Source organism: Tarenaya hassleriana, unplaced genomic scaffold (assembly GCF_000463585.1).
Source record: "Tarenaya hassleriana unplaced genomic scaffold, ASM46358v1 Cleome20, whole genome shotgun sequence".
NCBI classification, from domain to species: domain Eukaryota; kingdom Viridiplantae; phylum Streptophyta; class Magnoliopsida; order Brassicales; family Cleomaceae; genus Tarenaya; species Tarenaya hassleriana.
In genome coordinates, this window is record NW_010965373.1 from 1,609,082 (window position 1) to 1,624,220 (window position 15,139).

General features: G+C 42.2%; 6 protein-coding genes across 11 annotated transcripts in view; 2 read left to right on the forward strand and 4 right to left on the reverse strand.

Annotated features, from left to right (window-relative positions):
- The window catches only part of LOC104813741 (monosaccharide-sensing protein 1-like), a 7,101-nt gene extending 3,964 nt beyond the window's left edge, over window positions 1–3,137 (forward strand). The window contains exons 4-7 of the mRNA XM_010541472.2: window positions 819–1,067; window positions 1,251–2,149; window positions 2,239–2,426; window positions 2,539–3,137. Of these exons, the coding sequence (XP_010539774.1) occupies window positions 819–1,067; window positions 1,251–2,149; window positions 2,239–2,426; window positions 2,539–2,983 (1,781 nt within the window). The 3' untranslated portion in view covers window positions 2,984–3,137. The remainder of the gene's footprint in view (window positions 1–818; window positions 1,068–1,250; window positions 2,150–2,238; window positions 2,427–2,538) is intronic.
- A 148-nt stretch (window positions 3,138–3,285) lies between these two features.
- On the reverse strand, window positions 3,286–5,725 carry LOC104813742 (protein MULTIPLE CHLOROPLAST DIVISION SITE 1). 3 transcript variants are annotated; one of them, XM_010541475.1, is made up of 6 exons: window positions 5,624–5,725; window positions 5,233–5,505; window positions 4,598–4,767; window positions 3,980–4,367; window positions 3,704–3,899; window positions 3,286–3,629 (listed from the first exon to the last, which is right to left on the reverse strand). In XM_010541475.1, the coding sequence occupies exons 1-5, from the start codon at window positions 5,669–5,671 to the stop codon at window positions 3,738–3,740; spliced, it is 1,041 nt and encodes a 346-aa protein (XP_010539777.1). In that variant the 5' UTR covers window positions 5,672–5,725; the 3' UTR covers window positions 3,286–3,629; window positions 3,704–3,737. The 3 variants fall into 3 exon arrangements, with proteins under 3 accessions (XP_010539777.1, XP_010539778.1, XP_010539776.1); XM_010541476.1 differs by having other exon boundaries at window positions 3,286–3,896; XM_010541474.1 differs by having other exon boundaries at window positions 3,286–3,899.
- Window positions 5,726–6,009: 284 nt separating this feature from the next.
- LOC104813743 (outer envelope pore protein 21B, chloroplastic) lies at window positions 6,010–8,012 on the reverse strand. Its single transcript, XM_010541477.1, has 5 exons — window positions 7,831–8,012; window positions 7,220–7,294; window positions 6,976–7,128; window positions 6,791–6,889; window positions 6,010–6,242 (listed from the first exon to the last, which is right to left on the reverse strand). Exons 1-5 carry the CDS (start codon window positions 7,921–7,923, stop codon window positions 6,159–6,161), a joined length of 504 nt encoding a protein of 167 aa, XP_010539779.1. The 5' UTR covers window positions 7,924–8,012; the 3' UTR covers window positions 6,010–6,158.
- Window positions 8,013–8,206: 194 nt separating this feature from the next.
- Window positions 8,207–11,457, forward strand: LOC104813744 (dolichyl-diphosphooligosaccharide--protein glycosyltransferase subunit 1A-like). The gene is made up of 10 exons (XM_010541478.1): window positions 8,207–8,359; window positions 8,599–8,643; window positions 8,756–9,390; window positions 9,473–9,623; window positions 9,705–9,881; window positions 10,116–10,184; window positions 10,333–10,422; window positions 10,527–10,685; window positions 10,785–11,009; window positions 11,091–11,457. The coding sequence occupies exons 1-10, from the start codon at window positions 8,261–8,263 to the stop codon at window positions 11,280–11,282; spliced, it is 1,842 nt and encodes a 613-aa protein (XP_010539780.1). The 5' UTR covers window positions 8,207–8,260; the 3' UTR covers window positions 11,283–11,457.
- Window positions 11,458–11,536: 79 nt separating this feature from the next.
- LOC104813746 (peptidyl-prolyl cis-trans isomerase FKBP18, chloroplastic) lies at window positions 11,537–13,355 on the reverse strand. The gene is made up of 6 exons (XM_010541480.2): window positions 13,040–13,355; window positions 12,490–12,560; window positions 12,303–12,389; window positions 12,045–12,194; window positions 11,876–11,935; window positions 11,537–11,765 (listed from the first exon to the last, which is right to left on the reverse strand). The coding sequence occupies exons 1-6, from the start codon at window positions 13,344–13,346 to the stop codon at window positions 11,703–11,705; spliced, it is 738 nt and encodes a 245-aa protein (XP_010539782.1). The 5' UTR covers window positions 13,347–13,355; the 3' UTR covers window positions 11,537–11,702.
- A 360-nt stretch (window positions 13,356–13,715) lies between these two features.
- LOC104813747 (epidermal growth factor receptor substrate 15) overlaps window positions 13,716–15,139 on the reverse strand; it is a 6,788-nt gene continuing 5,364 nt past the window's right edge. For 3 of the 4 annotated variants that reach the window (XM_019202550.1, XM_010541482.2, XM_019202551.1), the window contains 3 exons: window positions 15,119–15,139; window positions 14,953–15,040; window positions 13,716–14,590 (listed from right to left, as the gene is read on the reverse strand). In XM_019202550.1, coding sequence (XP_019058095.1) covers window positions 14,024–14,590; window positions 14,953–15,040; window positions 15,119–15,139 — 676 coding nt within the window. In that variant the 3' untranslated portion in view covers window positions 13,716–14,023. The remainder of the gene's footprint in view (window positions 14,591–14,952; window positions 15,041–15,118) is intronic. The other variant, XM_010541481.2, reaches the window with a different exon arrangement.

Consider the following 15,139-nt stretch of genomic DNA (forward strand, 5'->3'; position numbering starts at 1 on the left):
TCGTCACTACGAACCTGTGATCGGACTCGCACCCCGTCAACTTCTCGCTCCCTCGGAAATTGCTGCACAGAAAGCGTTGGCTCGAGATCCGGTTGCACAACTGCCGCCGGGGCCACATGTTCATCAACAAGTGGTGACAGCTCCTCCGGAACCAACTCGATCCCCCTCCTGGCACAGTACTCCTTCAATCTATTTATCATCTCTGTTAGGTTCATCGTCTGAAAATCCTTTTGTATTTTTGCCAAACGAGCGTTGATCTGGCCACAACTGTCCGTGAATGATTCCATGAACTGCTCCATTCTATCCAACAAGACATCTTCGTTTTCCATGGCGGATCGGATTGCTCTGATACCACTTTTGATAGAACCTTGTAATAAAAATACCGATTATATTAAGAAAATACCCAAGGAAAGGATACCAGGGTTTAGAGAGGAACACCACTCTCCATTCCCCACCAAGGTTTCACCAAGGTTTAGAGAGGAACACCACTCTCTATTAACCTCCCAAACCACAATATTCTTAAGATTTCAGATACCCACCCAAAACAAAGGACAACATTATTTATAGACCTACTCAGCAACAGAGTGCTGATGTGGCACATGCAACAAACCCACAATACGTACGTGAACCTCCATAACGCATTCCTCCTCTCCCATTCTTCTGTGTCAGTTATGATCCTCTGCTTCTCCCCCTTTCCTGCTCCTTGTTCCTTTTTATCTGCTGCATTAGAGTCCATCGAAGCTCCCCGAGGTGCTCCTCCTTCTTCAGCCTTCTTCCTCTTCTTGGTCTTCTTCACATATAGTCCTAGAGGCCTATCATAAACACTCTTCCTCAGTTCATGGGATCTGGTGGAATGTTCCTGTCTTATTGCATGGTTTTCGCTATGTCTCTGAGTGAATCGCCCAGTTGGAGAGGAATGCTCGGTGTCCTTTCGATCCCTTCCGTTTTGTACTTGGCCTTTGCAGTTTTCTACTTGCCCGAGTCTCCTCGATGGCTCGTCAGTAAAGGAAGAATGCTCGAGGCTAAGACCGTGCTTCAGCGGTTATGTGGCAGAGAAGATGTTTCTGGTAAAAGTTTCTTGCTTTCTTTCATTCCTCCATCCTGATAGATTTTCGATGAAAACTTCACGACTTGCATTGAAGTTAAATTCATTCGTTCGACGAGTAATGGAGTCCTAGATCTGGAAAGTCTCTTTCTTTCCTTGTTATAACCCTTATGCGTATAACCCTCGGATCTTGTAATGAATGCAGATGAGCTAGCTTTGCTGGTCGAAGGTCTAGGGATCGGGGGAGAGAAAACAATGGAAGATCTGTGGGTTGCCCCGGATGATAACGAAGTCGACGAAGCTTCTGACGAGAAAGAGAGGTTCCGGCTCTATGGAACTCACGAGAATCGTTCATATATCGCCAAACCTGTCCCGGGACAGAGCTCCCTTATACTACGCTCACGCCAGGGGAGCTTAGCAAACCAAAGCAGCATGATTCTCAAGGATCCGCTCGTGAATCTTTTCGACAGTCTCCACGAGAAGATGATACCTGAGGCTATCGGAAACATGAGGAGCGCGACTTTCCCGAGCGTGCAGTGGGAAAGGGATATGGAGAATCAATACAAGGATACCGAGGACTATGCCTCCATCGATGATATGGGTGAAGAAGAAGATTCAGATCACGATTTACGCAGTCCATTGATCTCTCGCCAGGCCACGAGTGTCGACAAAGACATGACCATTCATCATCCCACCAGTGGAACCACCCTTTCCATGAGAAGGCATAGTACACTTGTACAAGGAAATGGTGAAACGGGTATCAGTAGTTTGGGAATCGGGAATGGTTGGGTAATGGCGTATAAATGGAACGAAAAAGACGGTGAATACAAAAGGTATTACCTGAAAGAAGACGGGGTTTCATCTCAACGAGGATCTATCCTTTCGCTTCCTGGTGGTAACGATATAACTGGAGGTGGTGGTAGTAGCTATGTTCATGCTTCCGCCATTGTAGGTCAGTCTGGTCTTGGTTCTAAGCTACGGATGGGCTCTGCAATGATTCACCCGTCGAAAACTGCTGCCGAAACTCCCCTCTGGTCTGCTCTTCTTGAACCCGGAGTGAAACGTGCTTTAGTAGTTGGGATCGGAATTCAGATACTGCAACAGGTCTAACATCTCGTATATTTTAGCGTCTCTTCCCATCTTTATCGAGTTTATATCGTTAAAACCTGGACTGTTCGTTCATCTGTTTGCAGTTTTCGGGTATCAATGGAGTTCTCTATTACACTCCTCAAATTCTCGAAGAAGCCGGAGTGGATGTCCTTCTTTCAAACATGGGGTTCAGTTCCGTCTCGGCCTCGTTCCTCATCAGCGCTTTCACAACTTTCCTTATGCTCCCTTGCATTGCAGTTGCCATGAGACTAATGGACGTCTCGGGAAGACGGTATCTTTCTCTTCTCCTTCCGTTTCCCCCGAAAACCGAAATTGAAAACCTACATTCTGATCATCTCGAAACGCTTTCTGGACTGAAAAGTTTCGATCTTTTTCCCTTGCAGGGCTCTGCTTCTTGCAACAATCCCTGTTCTTATCGCGTCACTCCTCGTCCTAGTACTGAGTGAACTCGTTCACATCAGTACAGTCATTAACGCAGCGATCTCCACGGCTTGTGTCGTGATCTACTTCTGCTGTTTCGTGATGGGTTATGGTCCGATACCCAACATCCTCTGCTCTGAGATCTTCCCGACCCGTGTTCGTGGACTCTGCATAGCCATTTGCGCCATGGTTTTCTGGGTCGGAGACATCATCGTCACATACTCGCTCCCTGTTCTGCTCAGTTCGATCGGTCTGGTCGGAGTCTTCAGCATCTACGCAGCCGTGTGTGTCGTCTCGTGGATTTTTGTGTTCTTGAAGGTCCCTGAGACAAAAGGCATGCCATTGGAGGTAATCACTGAGTTCTTTGCGTATGGAGCTCAACAAGATCAGTCTGCAAAAGATATATAGCCCTTGATGCCCATCTCAGTGTTGCTATAGAATCTGTTCATCGGATTTTCCTAAAGAAAAACCCGCAATTCGTTTCGAAAAATTTCGCAGATTTTTTTCCCTTGTAACAAACAGTTGCATAATTGCTCTTTGCAAAGCTCAGATCTTTCTTTCATGTCTTTTTGTTTTCACATGAGGAACAAATCTTTCTTCTGAATCTCATGCGCAAAAACTTCACTAAATTAAAGATTAAGAAAAGGGTGTTACCTCCTCTTTTGGTGTTCCTGATGAGAGAGAGAGAGAGTATACAACAACTTGAAACAAAGAAGAAATCTGGGAAATGTTAAAGATTCGAGGGTTTCTTCCAAAACTGCAGAAAATGTCAGACGAAGACAGCTTGCTTGAATTCAATGTCCAAAGAACTCGGAGATAAACTTCCAAAGGCATGGCCTTTGGTGTCAGAAACTTTCTGGCAACGAAAACACTGGCGATGCCAAACGTAGAGAAACATCCAAGGCGGCTTATATGGCTTTGCAGAATCCATGAAAGCTCGCCATGAAGATCTGAGAGCATATTAATGTCGGTGAAACAGTTTCGCTGAGGAGATTCTCTCAAGTTTCTTGGAACACAAACTTGATTTTCCGGGGCAGCAAGCAAGACTTTGTCTCTACATTATACTCTATTTACACTTAAAGTATGCAACTCGAAGAAAGCCAACCAAACAAAAAAAAGAAACCCTACATAGTCTCAAGGTGGTAGCCACGAAAACCAGTGCCTAGGATTTCTGAGCTTCTTCTGTGGATGAATTACCGACATGATTCTCTCCTGAAGTCTTCTGGTTAGATTCATCCGGTTTGGGGGATGATGACTTGTATGGCCTCTCAAAGTCTTTTGCATTTCGCCCATCGATGATTAGATTATTCAGCTTCTCATCCTGCTAAACCCTTTCTCCATAAACATCAAGCCGACATAATCTGCAAATTCCAAACCAAAACTAAATGATCAATGAGTACTTACACTTTGTAAAGCTTCAAACTTCCTCTGCAAAGCTTCATGCTCAGCTTGAATCCGGAATGGAACGCCATGTTTCAGATACACATTGTTCTGGGCCAGCTCTTGATCGATGTCGCTAACAGTTGTCGCGAAAGGATGATTGGCCGGGATCCATCTCACTGTATCCGGGTCAACATCGGGGGGTATTGACTCTCCTTCTTTCAAGAACACGGTAGGTCTCTTCCATTGATAAGCTCTCGACCTTCTTCTCTGATGAATACTCTGTTGTTCCTCGGTAAGTGTGACGGGAGCAAGCTTATAAACTTTCCCGCACATCTCTACAGTTGAGCTGCTCTTACCGATCTTCACAAACGGGTTATTGAATGGATCGTCGTACCTAAGAGGCTTCGAGCTGAGGAAGCGAATAAAAAGACAACACCAGACATTACACCGAGAACAAATATAGCATATTCATCTATATGATCTCAGATTCTCATTATACGTTTTACTTATGACACGAAGTATATTTTTTTCCCTATTCGATCTTGTACAATTGAACTCCTACACCATGACAAGAAGATTTCACATGAAAGCCTAAAACTGAGTATGACCTAGAAAGGCATGAGGGTTTTGAGTTCATACATGCCTCTTCTATCCGATCTCAGCTGTCCACGTCTTACGAGATCGGCAACAGAACCAGTGGTAGAGTTATGTCGTGACCGTCTTATCGCATATGCTCGGACAGCAGCTAGGAAAACAGCAGCGAAAATGCAGACTCCGATCCAAATGCTGTTCCTGGAGCATCTTTTCATCTGATGCAGAATAACAAGGAAACCCCGGGAAAATCACGATTTCCATTAACCAAAATCGAATATCCATTGATGAGCACAGAAGAAACCTATAAAGATTTAACTAATGTTCTTCATCATTTCCCTGTAAAACCACAGATGGGTTAACAAAGACTTCTTTGGGGAATCCAGAAAGTTCGAAACTTTGAATATTACTTTTCTCCAACCGAGTTCTTAACATCTCACAGATTACTCACATCCGATTTATATCCTAAACTAATAAAGATTCAAAATTTAGGCAGTCCATAAAATGCCAGACACATCAAAACCCTACTCCATAGTCATCATTGCTCACACCAAGCCATAACCACGACCAAGGAGCTCACTTTCACAGGCAAGTACCGGCATTCCAATCAATGAAAACATACACGAAAAATCAGATTTCGACGGAAAAAAATGCATTTGTTTTTTGAAAAAAGAAGTCTTTACCACAAAGACGACAGGAGGGGAAGACCTAATCATACTCTGAAACCTCGAAATCGAAGTCATGGAATCCGAGGCAGTGTTACTCTGAGTAGCAACAACATCGTACTGGGTCTCTTGAACTTCGTCAGGATTCGAGGAATCACCAGCCGCTTTGCACACGAACGCTCGAGCTATTTCGACCCGGACGCATATCAACTTGTCGGGTCTGAGAGCTAATCCCGGTCTGAACACAACGAAATTCGAAGGAACCCGAAGCTTGCCTCCTCGAATCGAGGACTGAGTACCAATGATGAGAAGAAAAAAAACATCAAAGCAAACAAAAATTTCACGATTCCGATAACTGGGCATTTGGATTTAGAAGAGAATGAAGGTAAGGATGATGGGTCGATTTTACCTGGAGATTGTACAGAGAATAGGATCTGAAAGAACAAACGGATGCCATTTCATGCTGAAGAAGAAGAAAATCCCGGCTGATGATTTTTCAATCTGGTTTTTGTCTGAGATTTAAAACTTCTATTTATTTTTATGAGAAATACACCTTTATCTATTGCATCCGTGGCGTAATGGTAGTCTACGGACAAAAGTTTATGAAACTTCGCGTGTTCGAATCAGGTTGCGTCCTATCCAACTTAATATATATTTTTTTTTTGTATATTTACAATAAAATTTGAAAACTCTACAATTAGCAAATGAGTGCTCGTGGGCCACGAACTTCACGTTCTCGGAAAGGTCGGAGAATCATCGACAATAAAACTAAACCATCATCAAGGAGAAAAGGGATGCTGAGTTCAATGGCAATTGGCAAGAGTGAAGATATGATATATAAGATGTCTGAAATTTGACCAATTGGATAGTAAAAGATATATGGACCGTGTTTCACAGATGTTGAAAAATAAAAATGCGTCCTCTGTTTCTCATTTCGTTTCCGCTCACAGGTCGTACCTCACGTTCCATCTTCCCTTCATGTCTGCGTTTACAGTCCAATTGTTTTCTCTAATCTGCATATATGGGACCTGGACAAAAAAATTAAACATGGTTATTGACCAATCCATGTTGGACAATAAATGCTACCAAGAGGGTGGATGGATTTGATTTTAAAAGTGCTGGCCCGGTGGGTCGAGAAATTGTGGATTACAGTTTATATTCCTAGTTCTACCCACCCATAAAAGAATTAAAAATTACATAATGGTATCTGCGTACTAGTCCCTATACTTTTCCAAGACGCCATTTAGACCCCAAAACTTATTATGATCACATAAATGTATTGTTAACTTGGTCCACATATCAGATGTATGTCAATATGGTCACATACTACTCTGCACAAAGGGCTGTCTCTTGTACACAAGGATTGAGCTTTATATGTCAAGCGAAAATTTCAGGAGGAAGGACAAGAGTTGAGCAAACTAGATGGAGAATCAATGCTCGGAAGCAGACAGGACGAGAAGAAGTTGCCACGTGCGAAGAAGCTTGAAAGTTTAGAGTGGTCGGAGTTTGTTAAAAACGCGAACAAGGGAGAGTGAATGATGGTTATTTCTGCATATTTCAGACATGAGAGTGTTACCTTCTCGAAGATCTCATAGCCAACTTTGAGCCGAATACCTTGATCTTCCTGAAAATTTGCTATGTTCCATGCGAATTCTGCAGCTCCTTTCAGGTTCCTCTGCCACACAAAAAATGACAATAAACCCTTCTATGCAGAAACGTAACCGGGAGGAGAATTTCCCATAGCCAGAAAGAAGAGCAAACCTGATTGAAGTCCTGGTCAAAATCAGATCGGCCTTTGACATTGAAGGTTACAATCCCATCAGCTATAACAGGAAACTCCTTTTTCCCGCGTACAAGACACCGAAGCTTCTCTCGTTTATCGTAATGCAATCCCAATCCAAGGCTTGTTGAAGCCTGTGAATCATTTCAATCATTGTTACTTCTACCCTTGGAACTAATTCTGGACGAATTGGCAGAGAGGAAACATCAGTAGTACAGATCGGACCTCCATGAAAAAGTATCGTATCATCGCACAAATGTAGCTTGGGGCACCGGTTCCTGTATCCAGCTCTCCATGAAACTGAGACAAAGAAGCAGCTAAGAACAAGAACAGTAATTCATTCATGGAAAATCAAATCAAGGTCCATTCCTATGGCTACAGATTTAGCCAAACTAGTTTAAGAGAACACGCACTTCAACTATGGTAAGGATCAGACAACTTAGGAGCCCGGACACAAGGAATCATTTGTTCAAGTCAAATTGGTGCAGAATTTCATCGTCTCAACGAACAATTCAGGTGCATTTTCCCACTTGAACACACCGTATAGGTACTATTGCAAACTCACCGTTTGTAATTCGAGCCTAAGCCATACATTCCAAAACACAAACCCTAGAAATTTGACGTAAGGCTACGGGGCGTAAGGCCCAATGCTTCCAAAGTCTAGCAACGCATTTCGCCGAGAAATGAAACCGAAGGAAAGAAGAAACCAGTCGCATGAAGATTCAAACAGAGACCAGAGAAGATTACACTGGAAAATGAAAATTTTGAAAAATAACGGAGCTCAAACCCCTCCATGGAAGCACGAAGTCGAAGAGAAAATAACGTTATCGATTCACCTGCAAGCGGGTTTTCGAGTTCAGTGGAAGCTTCTCCTTCGCGTGGATCTTCAAAGACTTGGAATTGCTTGCATACCTCAAAGAAGTATCCATTTTCTAAAAGATTTTCTCGAGAAAAATTTTTCCCAGAAAATCACAACCGAACCAGAGCGAGACCAAAAACCAAAATCTCACCTAGCTAGTTTAGCGGTAAGATCATTCCATTATCCTCTGTTCTCAGGCTCACCTTATCTTCACCAATAGTAACTCGCCACGTGTACACAAAAAATAACTCATTAAACTGGGCTTAGTTTAATATGTCGGGCCATATTATGCGGATCTACCCGACCCGGTTAAATCGGGTGTAAACATAACAGTCAAAATTTGTCTTTGGCTCTTAGGTTTTTCATTGTTCTTCGAGACCAAAGACTGGTACGAGGAACTGTGAAGGATGAAGCACTTGAGTTTCAATCTGTTGCTTCTTCTGGCGATCGCCATTTTCGCTACGCCGGCATTCTCTGATCTGATTCTCTCCAAAGTCGATCGTCGTGTAAGTCTCACTGTCTGTCATTTGTCCGGTCCCATCTCCATTTCTCTAGTTTCCTGATCAATTCGTAGGTGTTTTCGAACTCGCATTTCGAGTTTGGATTTTATCAACTTTCGCTTTCATCTCTAAATGAGATCTTATGTGCTTTGGTGATCTGGGCATGGTTTAGCAGTGACTCGGTTATCGGTGGTCATTCTATTCTACTTTCCTGCAGCATTAATCTGTTTTATCTATTTGTGCAGATTGATTTGACGTCACAGATTGTTCGCATTACCGACACCCTTAAGGTAAAGCTTCGAACATTTCATGAGATTGAGTTAGTGGGGTCTCCTAGAACTTCTCTAGTCATATGATGTGTTGCGCCATTTCCTAAATGCTGCTTCAACTTTGGTATTTTAGGTCGCGAGTTCTGGCTCCGATTCCGTCTCAGAGTTTCTGTTGACTTTTCCGGAGTTTCTTGGCAAAAACTTGGCATATTTGTGGGTTGCCCATAATGAAGGAAAGGGGAAAGCTAAAGATTCTTTGGTAAATCTTCCCGTTCAATCAGCCAATCCGAAAGGACTGCCTGGATCATTGAGTGTTTATCTGGTATCATTTCCCAAAGCACTCAGTGAAGGTGATAGTTTGACACTGGAGGTAGTTGCGGTCTTTACCAATGTACTGCAGCCATTTCCAGAGAAGATTACTCAGGCTGATATCCAGCTTGTTATGTTCCAAGAAAGCGCCCATTATCTCTCTCCCTATGCTGTTAAGTACCAGTCGCTCTCTGTCAAATTACCTGACTCCAGAATTGAGTCTTACACAAAGCTGGAGAACACAAGGCAACGTGGCTCGGAAATCAAATATGGCCCGCACGAGAATCTCCCACCGTTCTCTTACTCTCCCATCGTCGTTCATTTCGAGAGCAAAGCACCCTTTGCTGTTGCCGAGAAGCTTGTGCGGGAAATAGAGGTGTCTCATTGGGGGAACATACAGGTCACAGAGCATTATGATGTTGTCCACAGAGGGGCTCAACTGAAGGGCGAGTTTTCAAGGTGTTATACCTTGTAATCTGATGCAGTGGTTAGTTCACTATTCTAATTCGCAATTATCCAACTCTCTGTACCGGTGTTGCAGGTTAGATTTTCAAGCTAGGCAGGATCACAGAGGAGGAGCATCTGCTTTTAGGCAATTTGTTGCCAGATTACCTCCTAGAGCCCATTCCATATATTACAGGGATGAGATTGGCAATATCTCTACATCTTTGTTATGGAGTGACACGAAAAAGGTGGAAATTTTGACTAATGTGACTTGACCGTGGTAATATTTCTGTGGTATGTGTTTTGACAGTTTGCTAGTTTGGTTGCAGACTGACCTACTGATTGAGCCCAGATTCCCGTTGTTTGGTGGTTGGAGGACTACTTTCACCATAGGATACGGTTTGCCACTTAATGACTTTTTACTTGCATCCGAGGGCAAGCGTTATTTGAACATCTCTTTTGGGTCCCCTATGCTTGAGATTGTCATTGAAAAACTTGTCATGAAGGTCGGTACATACCGTTTTTCGTTTCCCTATTTACTTTCTTTGGCGTAGGAATAATGCGGAGGCATGTCTTGAATAACACAGTTGGCTTTCTATTGTTCTTGATATGGAAGTAAATATTTCTTGATCAGAGTGATATAGCAGAGTCTTGCATATATCACACTGAAGATGACACAGCGGTGATTTTCCTTTTCATTGACTTTTGGTCTTTTGTAAGCTTTATCTCTCATATTGCAGGTTGTCTTGCCTGAGGGATCGGAGGATCTATCTGTTTCTACTCCATTTCCTGTCAAACAGTCTGAAGAGGTAACTCAATTTTTTGGAATTATCTTATGGTTATGGTTCATTCTTTATCTATGTGAATATCTTATTATCGATAAGTCTCACATTTCATTCAGATATTTGGTTTTTCGATGGTTTGATAATTGATAGTTTCATGTTTGTTTCTGTGTAGACTAAATACTCCCATTTAGATATGGTCGGTAGACCAGTGGTTGTGCTTGAAAAGAACAATGTTGTTCCAGATCACAATCAGCATATTCGGGTACATGTCATCTCAGCCTTTGTCCCGGAGTACATATCTAAATACCGACATTTGAAAGTATCTGATTTCCTTCTTTAGTTGACCACTATTCTTTGGTTGTGCAGGTCTATTATCGATTCAACAGTCTCAATATGCTTCGGGAGCCGTTAATGCTGATCTTTGGATTTTTCGTTTTCTTCATCACATGCATCATATACACACATGCCGACTTCTCAATATCTAAGTCATCTGCTGCATATTTGGCAAAACTCCAGTGGGATGAGGTGCCTAAGATACTTGCCCGACACGTTAAAACTCGATATAATCTCATCGTTTTCCTCTCATTCTTAACTCAAGATTTGATTTTTTTCTTCGATATAAAGGTCCAAGCCACACTTCAAGAGGCCCAGAGTATCATCAACAAATGCTTAGCTACCCACGATAAGCTCGAAGCATCATTGCGTGATCTCTCAAGGACTGGTGACATTCAAGCCTGCAAAGCAGCTCGTAAGGCTGCCGATAATTTTCTGAAAGACCTTTCGAAAGAGCTGAAACCCTTGTCGGTTTTTCTGCAGTCCTCTCCATTGGCCTCTCAAATAAGTCCAAAGGTTCCAAATTTCTCTCAACTTTATACCTCTTTTGTTTTCAGAAATATATCACATCTCCTACCTCTGTTACACTCATTGCAGGTTGAGGAGTTAGTCACGAAGGAGAAAGAACTGCAAGAAAGGGTTATGGCGAAACACACAGCTGTTGTTGACGGGTACGAGAAGAAATCAGGGGGACATGATATCGAGAACCGGGTAGCTTCTCAGCAGCAAAAGGTCACAGCTTTGAGGCAAGAGGTTGAAGATCTTCTAGAGTTCATCGACGAGATTTAACTTTAATAACACAAGTCAGTAGTATCTGAATTTGTAGAGTAGTACTCCCACTGGAAAAATTTTTGTTCATTGGGTAATGTTTATGAACACTGCAGCACTTGATGAGTTTGTTCTCAGCTTTCTAGGTTGTCCCTTTTGCATTTCTCAAAGTAATGTTCTTCAAAAACCTCTTTCTTGGTGGTGTCTTTCTAAAATTGTAGCTTAAAGATGATCAGATTAAGGAATGTCTGTTATATGTAATGAAAATCTGCAGCTGAAAACACACTTGAAGATTTACGTTATAAGCGAAATCTGAATCTATTTATCAATAGATGGACAATATATGGTCGTATCGCATGTGTAAACTCCTACAGGCTTAGGACATAAGCTCAAAACTTGTGATTCTCTAACAATATGGCCAGAGGGTTCACAGAAGGTCTTTTACTTCTCTTCAGGGGGGATGAGTTGAAGAAGCTCGATGTTCAACACAAATGTAGCTTCTGGCTGCAAACCCGAATAAAAAAAATGTTTATTTTCCTCAATGTCTGAAAAGTTTCATCTCAATTTACACAGAGTAACTGATATAGAACTCTGAAAACAGAGGGGTTTCTCACCGGTATTTCGTTCATTCCCTTCTTGCCATAACCAGCTTCAGGAGGAACAATGACGGTTCTCTGTCATGCAAAACAGATGCAATTCTGAGCTATTGGCCATTAAAGGTTAACCATGTGGAAGAATAGAAAGCAATGCCAAAACAAGAAGCCGGTATGCTTGTTTTTTTACCTTGCCTCCAACTTTCATTCCTTCAGTTATGAAATACATAGCAGGAGGAGGCTTTGGTGCAGCTTGAGCAGAAAATAACCCGTTTGGGTTGTCCACAAATTCACGTTTCCGTTCTTTTCCTGGGGTAGACCCGACCTTGAACTCGTAAGGCTGCTCCAGAAAGAAGGCATTCAAGGGAATTGGCCAGAATCACCTAGAAATCTCGGTGGCGTTCCTGTTAATTACAGTATCAGGAACTTCAATAACTAAGCTACTAACCTGAGCAATACTACGATTTCCAGCCAAAAGCTTAGATTCCCGGCTAGAAACTGCTGTGATACCTCTGTATAGGCAATCAAAATGTACCTAGAAGAGGGGGATATCGATAAAAGTTTGTGCGTAGAATACAAAACCGATCATACGAACAGAAACAGAGGGCATTTCACATGTAAACCATCAAACGGACCTGAACGGTTGAACCCCTCTCGGCTACCAGACCCTTTCCTTCCTCTAAATCATAGTATTTCAGTCCATCGGCTGCAACAATGAAACAACAGAAGCAAAGCATGTTTCAATATGACTACTAAAGTATATACTATCATGTATCGAAACTGCTTGAGTAAAGCAAGCAATATCCTAGCTTAAACACCAATTCAATAAACGCCAATGAGCAGAATTCTAGATTCCGATCACAAGGAAGTTTCAATTTTCAGAAAAGATTCAGACCCAAGAACGCGATGGTCTGTATAATTTCACTTCAACAAGGTACAAACAGAGAATTCTACGTTCCCATAGAAAATTCATGCGAGAATGTGGGCTAATTTGCAAAATGGTCCCCGCCCAGTACGAATGAGAAGCCATCATCACGTATAAACCCTAAAATTCCACCGAATACATCATAGAATCTGTAATTTAACGGATTGCAATAGATAGAATCGAGTAGAGCAAATTCCGGATTCTATAGAGAAATCACCGAATACGAACCGAGAGCTAAAAAGGGAAACGAGGGACTTAACGGCTCGTTTGGTACTCTTCGATAGGAATGACCTTCTTACTCCGTCTCTCTCTCGCCTCCGAAGGATTCTGCGGCAAAACGACGAAGCTCGTCAATGGCATCGAACCGAGCAGAATCGCGTCTCTTCTCGAAATGGGTATGGAAAATGCGAGGGATTGATTCGTGGGTCGAGCTTGGTCCGACTCCAAAGCCGAAGAAATTCGAGGAAGACGACAATGGCAGTGGTCAGACGTCCATAAGTGTAAGCTACTTATGGAAGCCATTGCTGGAGAAGCGAGAACCGCCACTACCCACAAGAAAGAAACCATCCATCATATCCGTTTCTTATTCCTTATTGCCTCTGTTTGCTTCTATAATTACCTTTACACCCCTAATACAATAAACCGCGATTTCCGCAACCGCTACTTTCCCTCGCGGTGCGTCAGGAACCGCTAGCGGTGCGTTGGGGGACCGGACCGAGATTGTGTAGATTCACTCGATGATGAATCGATGATACACAATCATCTTTCAAGTGACTCGCTTTTATTTTGTTTTTTTTTTCTTTTCCGAAAATATCGTGTAGATTCACTTTTGAACATTGAGATAAATGTTCTTCGGTTAAAAAAGAGTTTCAAGTTAAAGTAAATGTGTGAAAAGAAAATAATATAAAATTAGACATTTAAAGATAAAACTTATGGTAACTTAGGATGCAAGGAACTAAAACAAAAGGCAAAACATTGTTGCATTCCACTTGTCAACAAGGTTGGCGTTTCTTCAACAGAAAACACAAATTAAAAAAAGAAATCATCAGAAATACAGAATAATAAAACCCCAACAACACAAGGATGCAAAGACATACTTTACAAATAGTCTAAAACTAGTCTCCTCAAACCCATGCTCAAATCGCAATGCCGAGAAAGAGAAAAAAAAAAAAGAATAATAATAATAATAATAAAATGGAATTTTTCATTTTCATTTTTTAAAACAGGAAATTTTCAGATGATACTCAGAAGGAATTCCAATTATCTGACCTTTTCCTTGGGCTCTTATCATCCGAGGAGACTCTGAAAGGACCTGATGAGCCAAAGGGGTCTGCATCGTCGAAGGAGTACCCATGGCTTCCACCGAAATCCTTCGTGCTGTTTATCGAGTCGAATCTCGAAAGCGACGGCCCTCCAAAGTCTCGGCTGCTGTTTACAGAATCTGACCTCGAGAATTTGTCTCCCCCAAAGTCTCTGGAGCTGCTCATGGAGTCAAATCTCGAGAAAGCCCCTCCAAAGTCCTTGGAACTGCTCATGGAATCGAACCTCGAGAGTCTCTCCGGTTGGGACGAGAAACCCATGTCAGTTGTGTTGAAGGAATCGAATCGGGAGAAGCCCTCGAGGTTATCTCTCACGGATGCATTGCTGAATCTCGGCGGAGAGTTCCCGAATCTTGAGAGTGGAGTGCCAGGAACTGAATCATCGAATGCAAACGGACTTTTTCTCTGAGAGGCCCTTCCCGAGCTTGGAGAATCAGCTCTTCCTGGGTTAACGTCAAAGCTTCTACTCGACCCCAAGAAATCTCCATCCTGCTATATGTCGATATATCAGAACATAAAGCTTTAGTTAAGATGGTGACGCACAACATCAACAGCTAGCTAAAATCCAGATTCTGCAATGAACAACTTTTGCAATCGTCCAACCAAGGAATAGAGCATGAAACGTAAATAATGAAGCCAGATACCAGTTCAGTTGCCACTGGCGAATGTTATTGTTCATGTTGAGTTCTTAGGGTTTAGGTCTTATAAATTGTAAATCCAAAATCTGCTCTTAGTCAAGAGAACTAAGGTTTTGGCAAAATCTAAAACAAAGTGAACAATGCATACAGATGCAGTGGTGAAAATTTGATCGCTGACTCAATATGCAGGAACATTCTGTAGATTCTTATGCTAACCTGGCTTTTTGATGCATCAAATCCCCAGACCGAATCCACATCATCGTTAGTGTCAAATGCGCTAGCCCAATTCGAGTCATCAAAGAACCTGTCTCAACAAAAACAAAACGTAATAAATTAACCGATGAAATCATGGTAAACTATTGCCACTGAGAATTTGAGATACCTGTCAGATTCAGCACTCTTT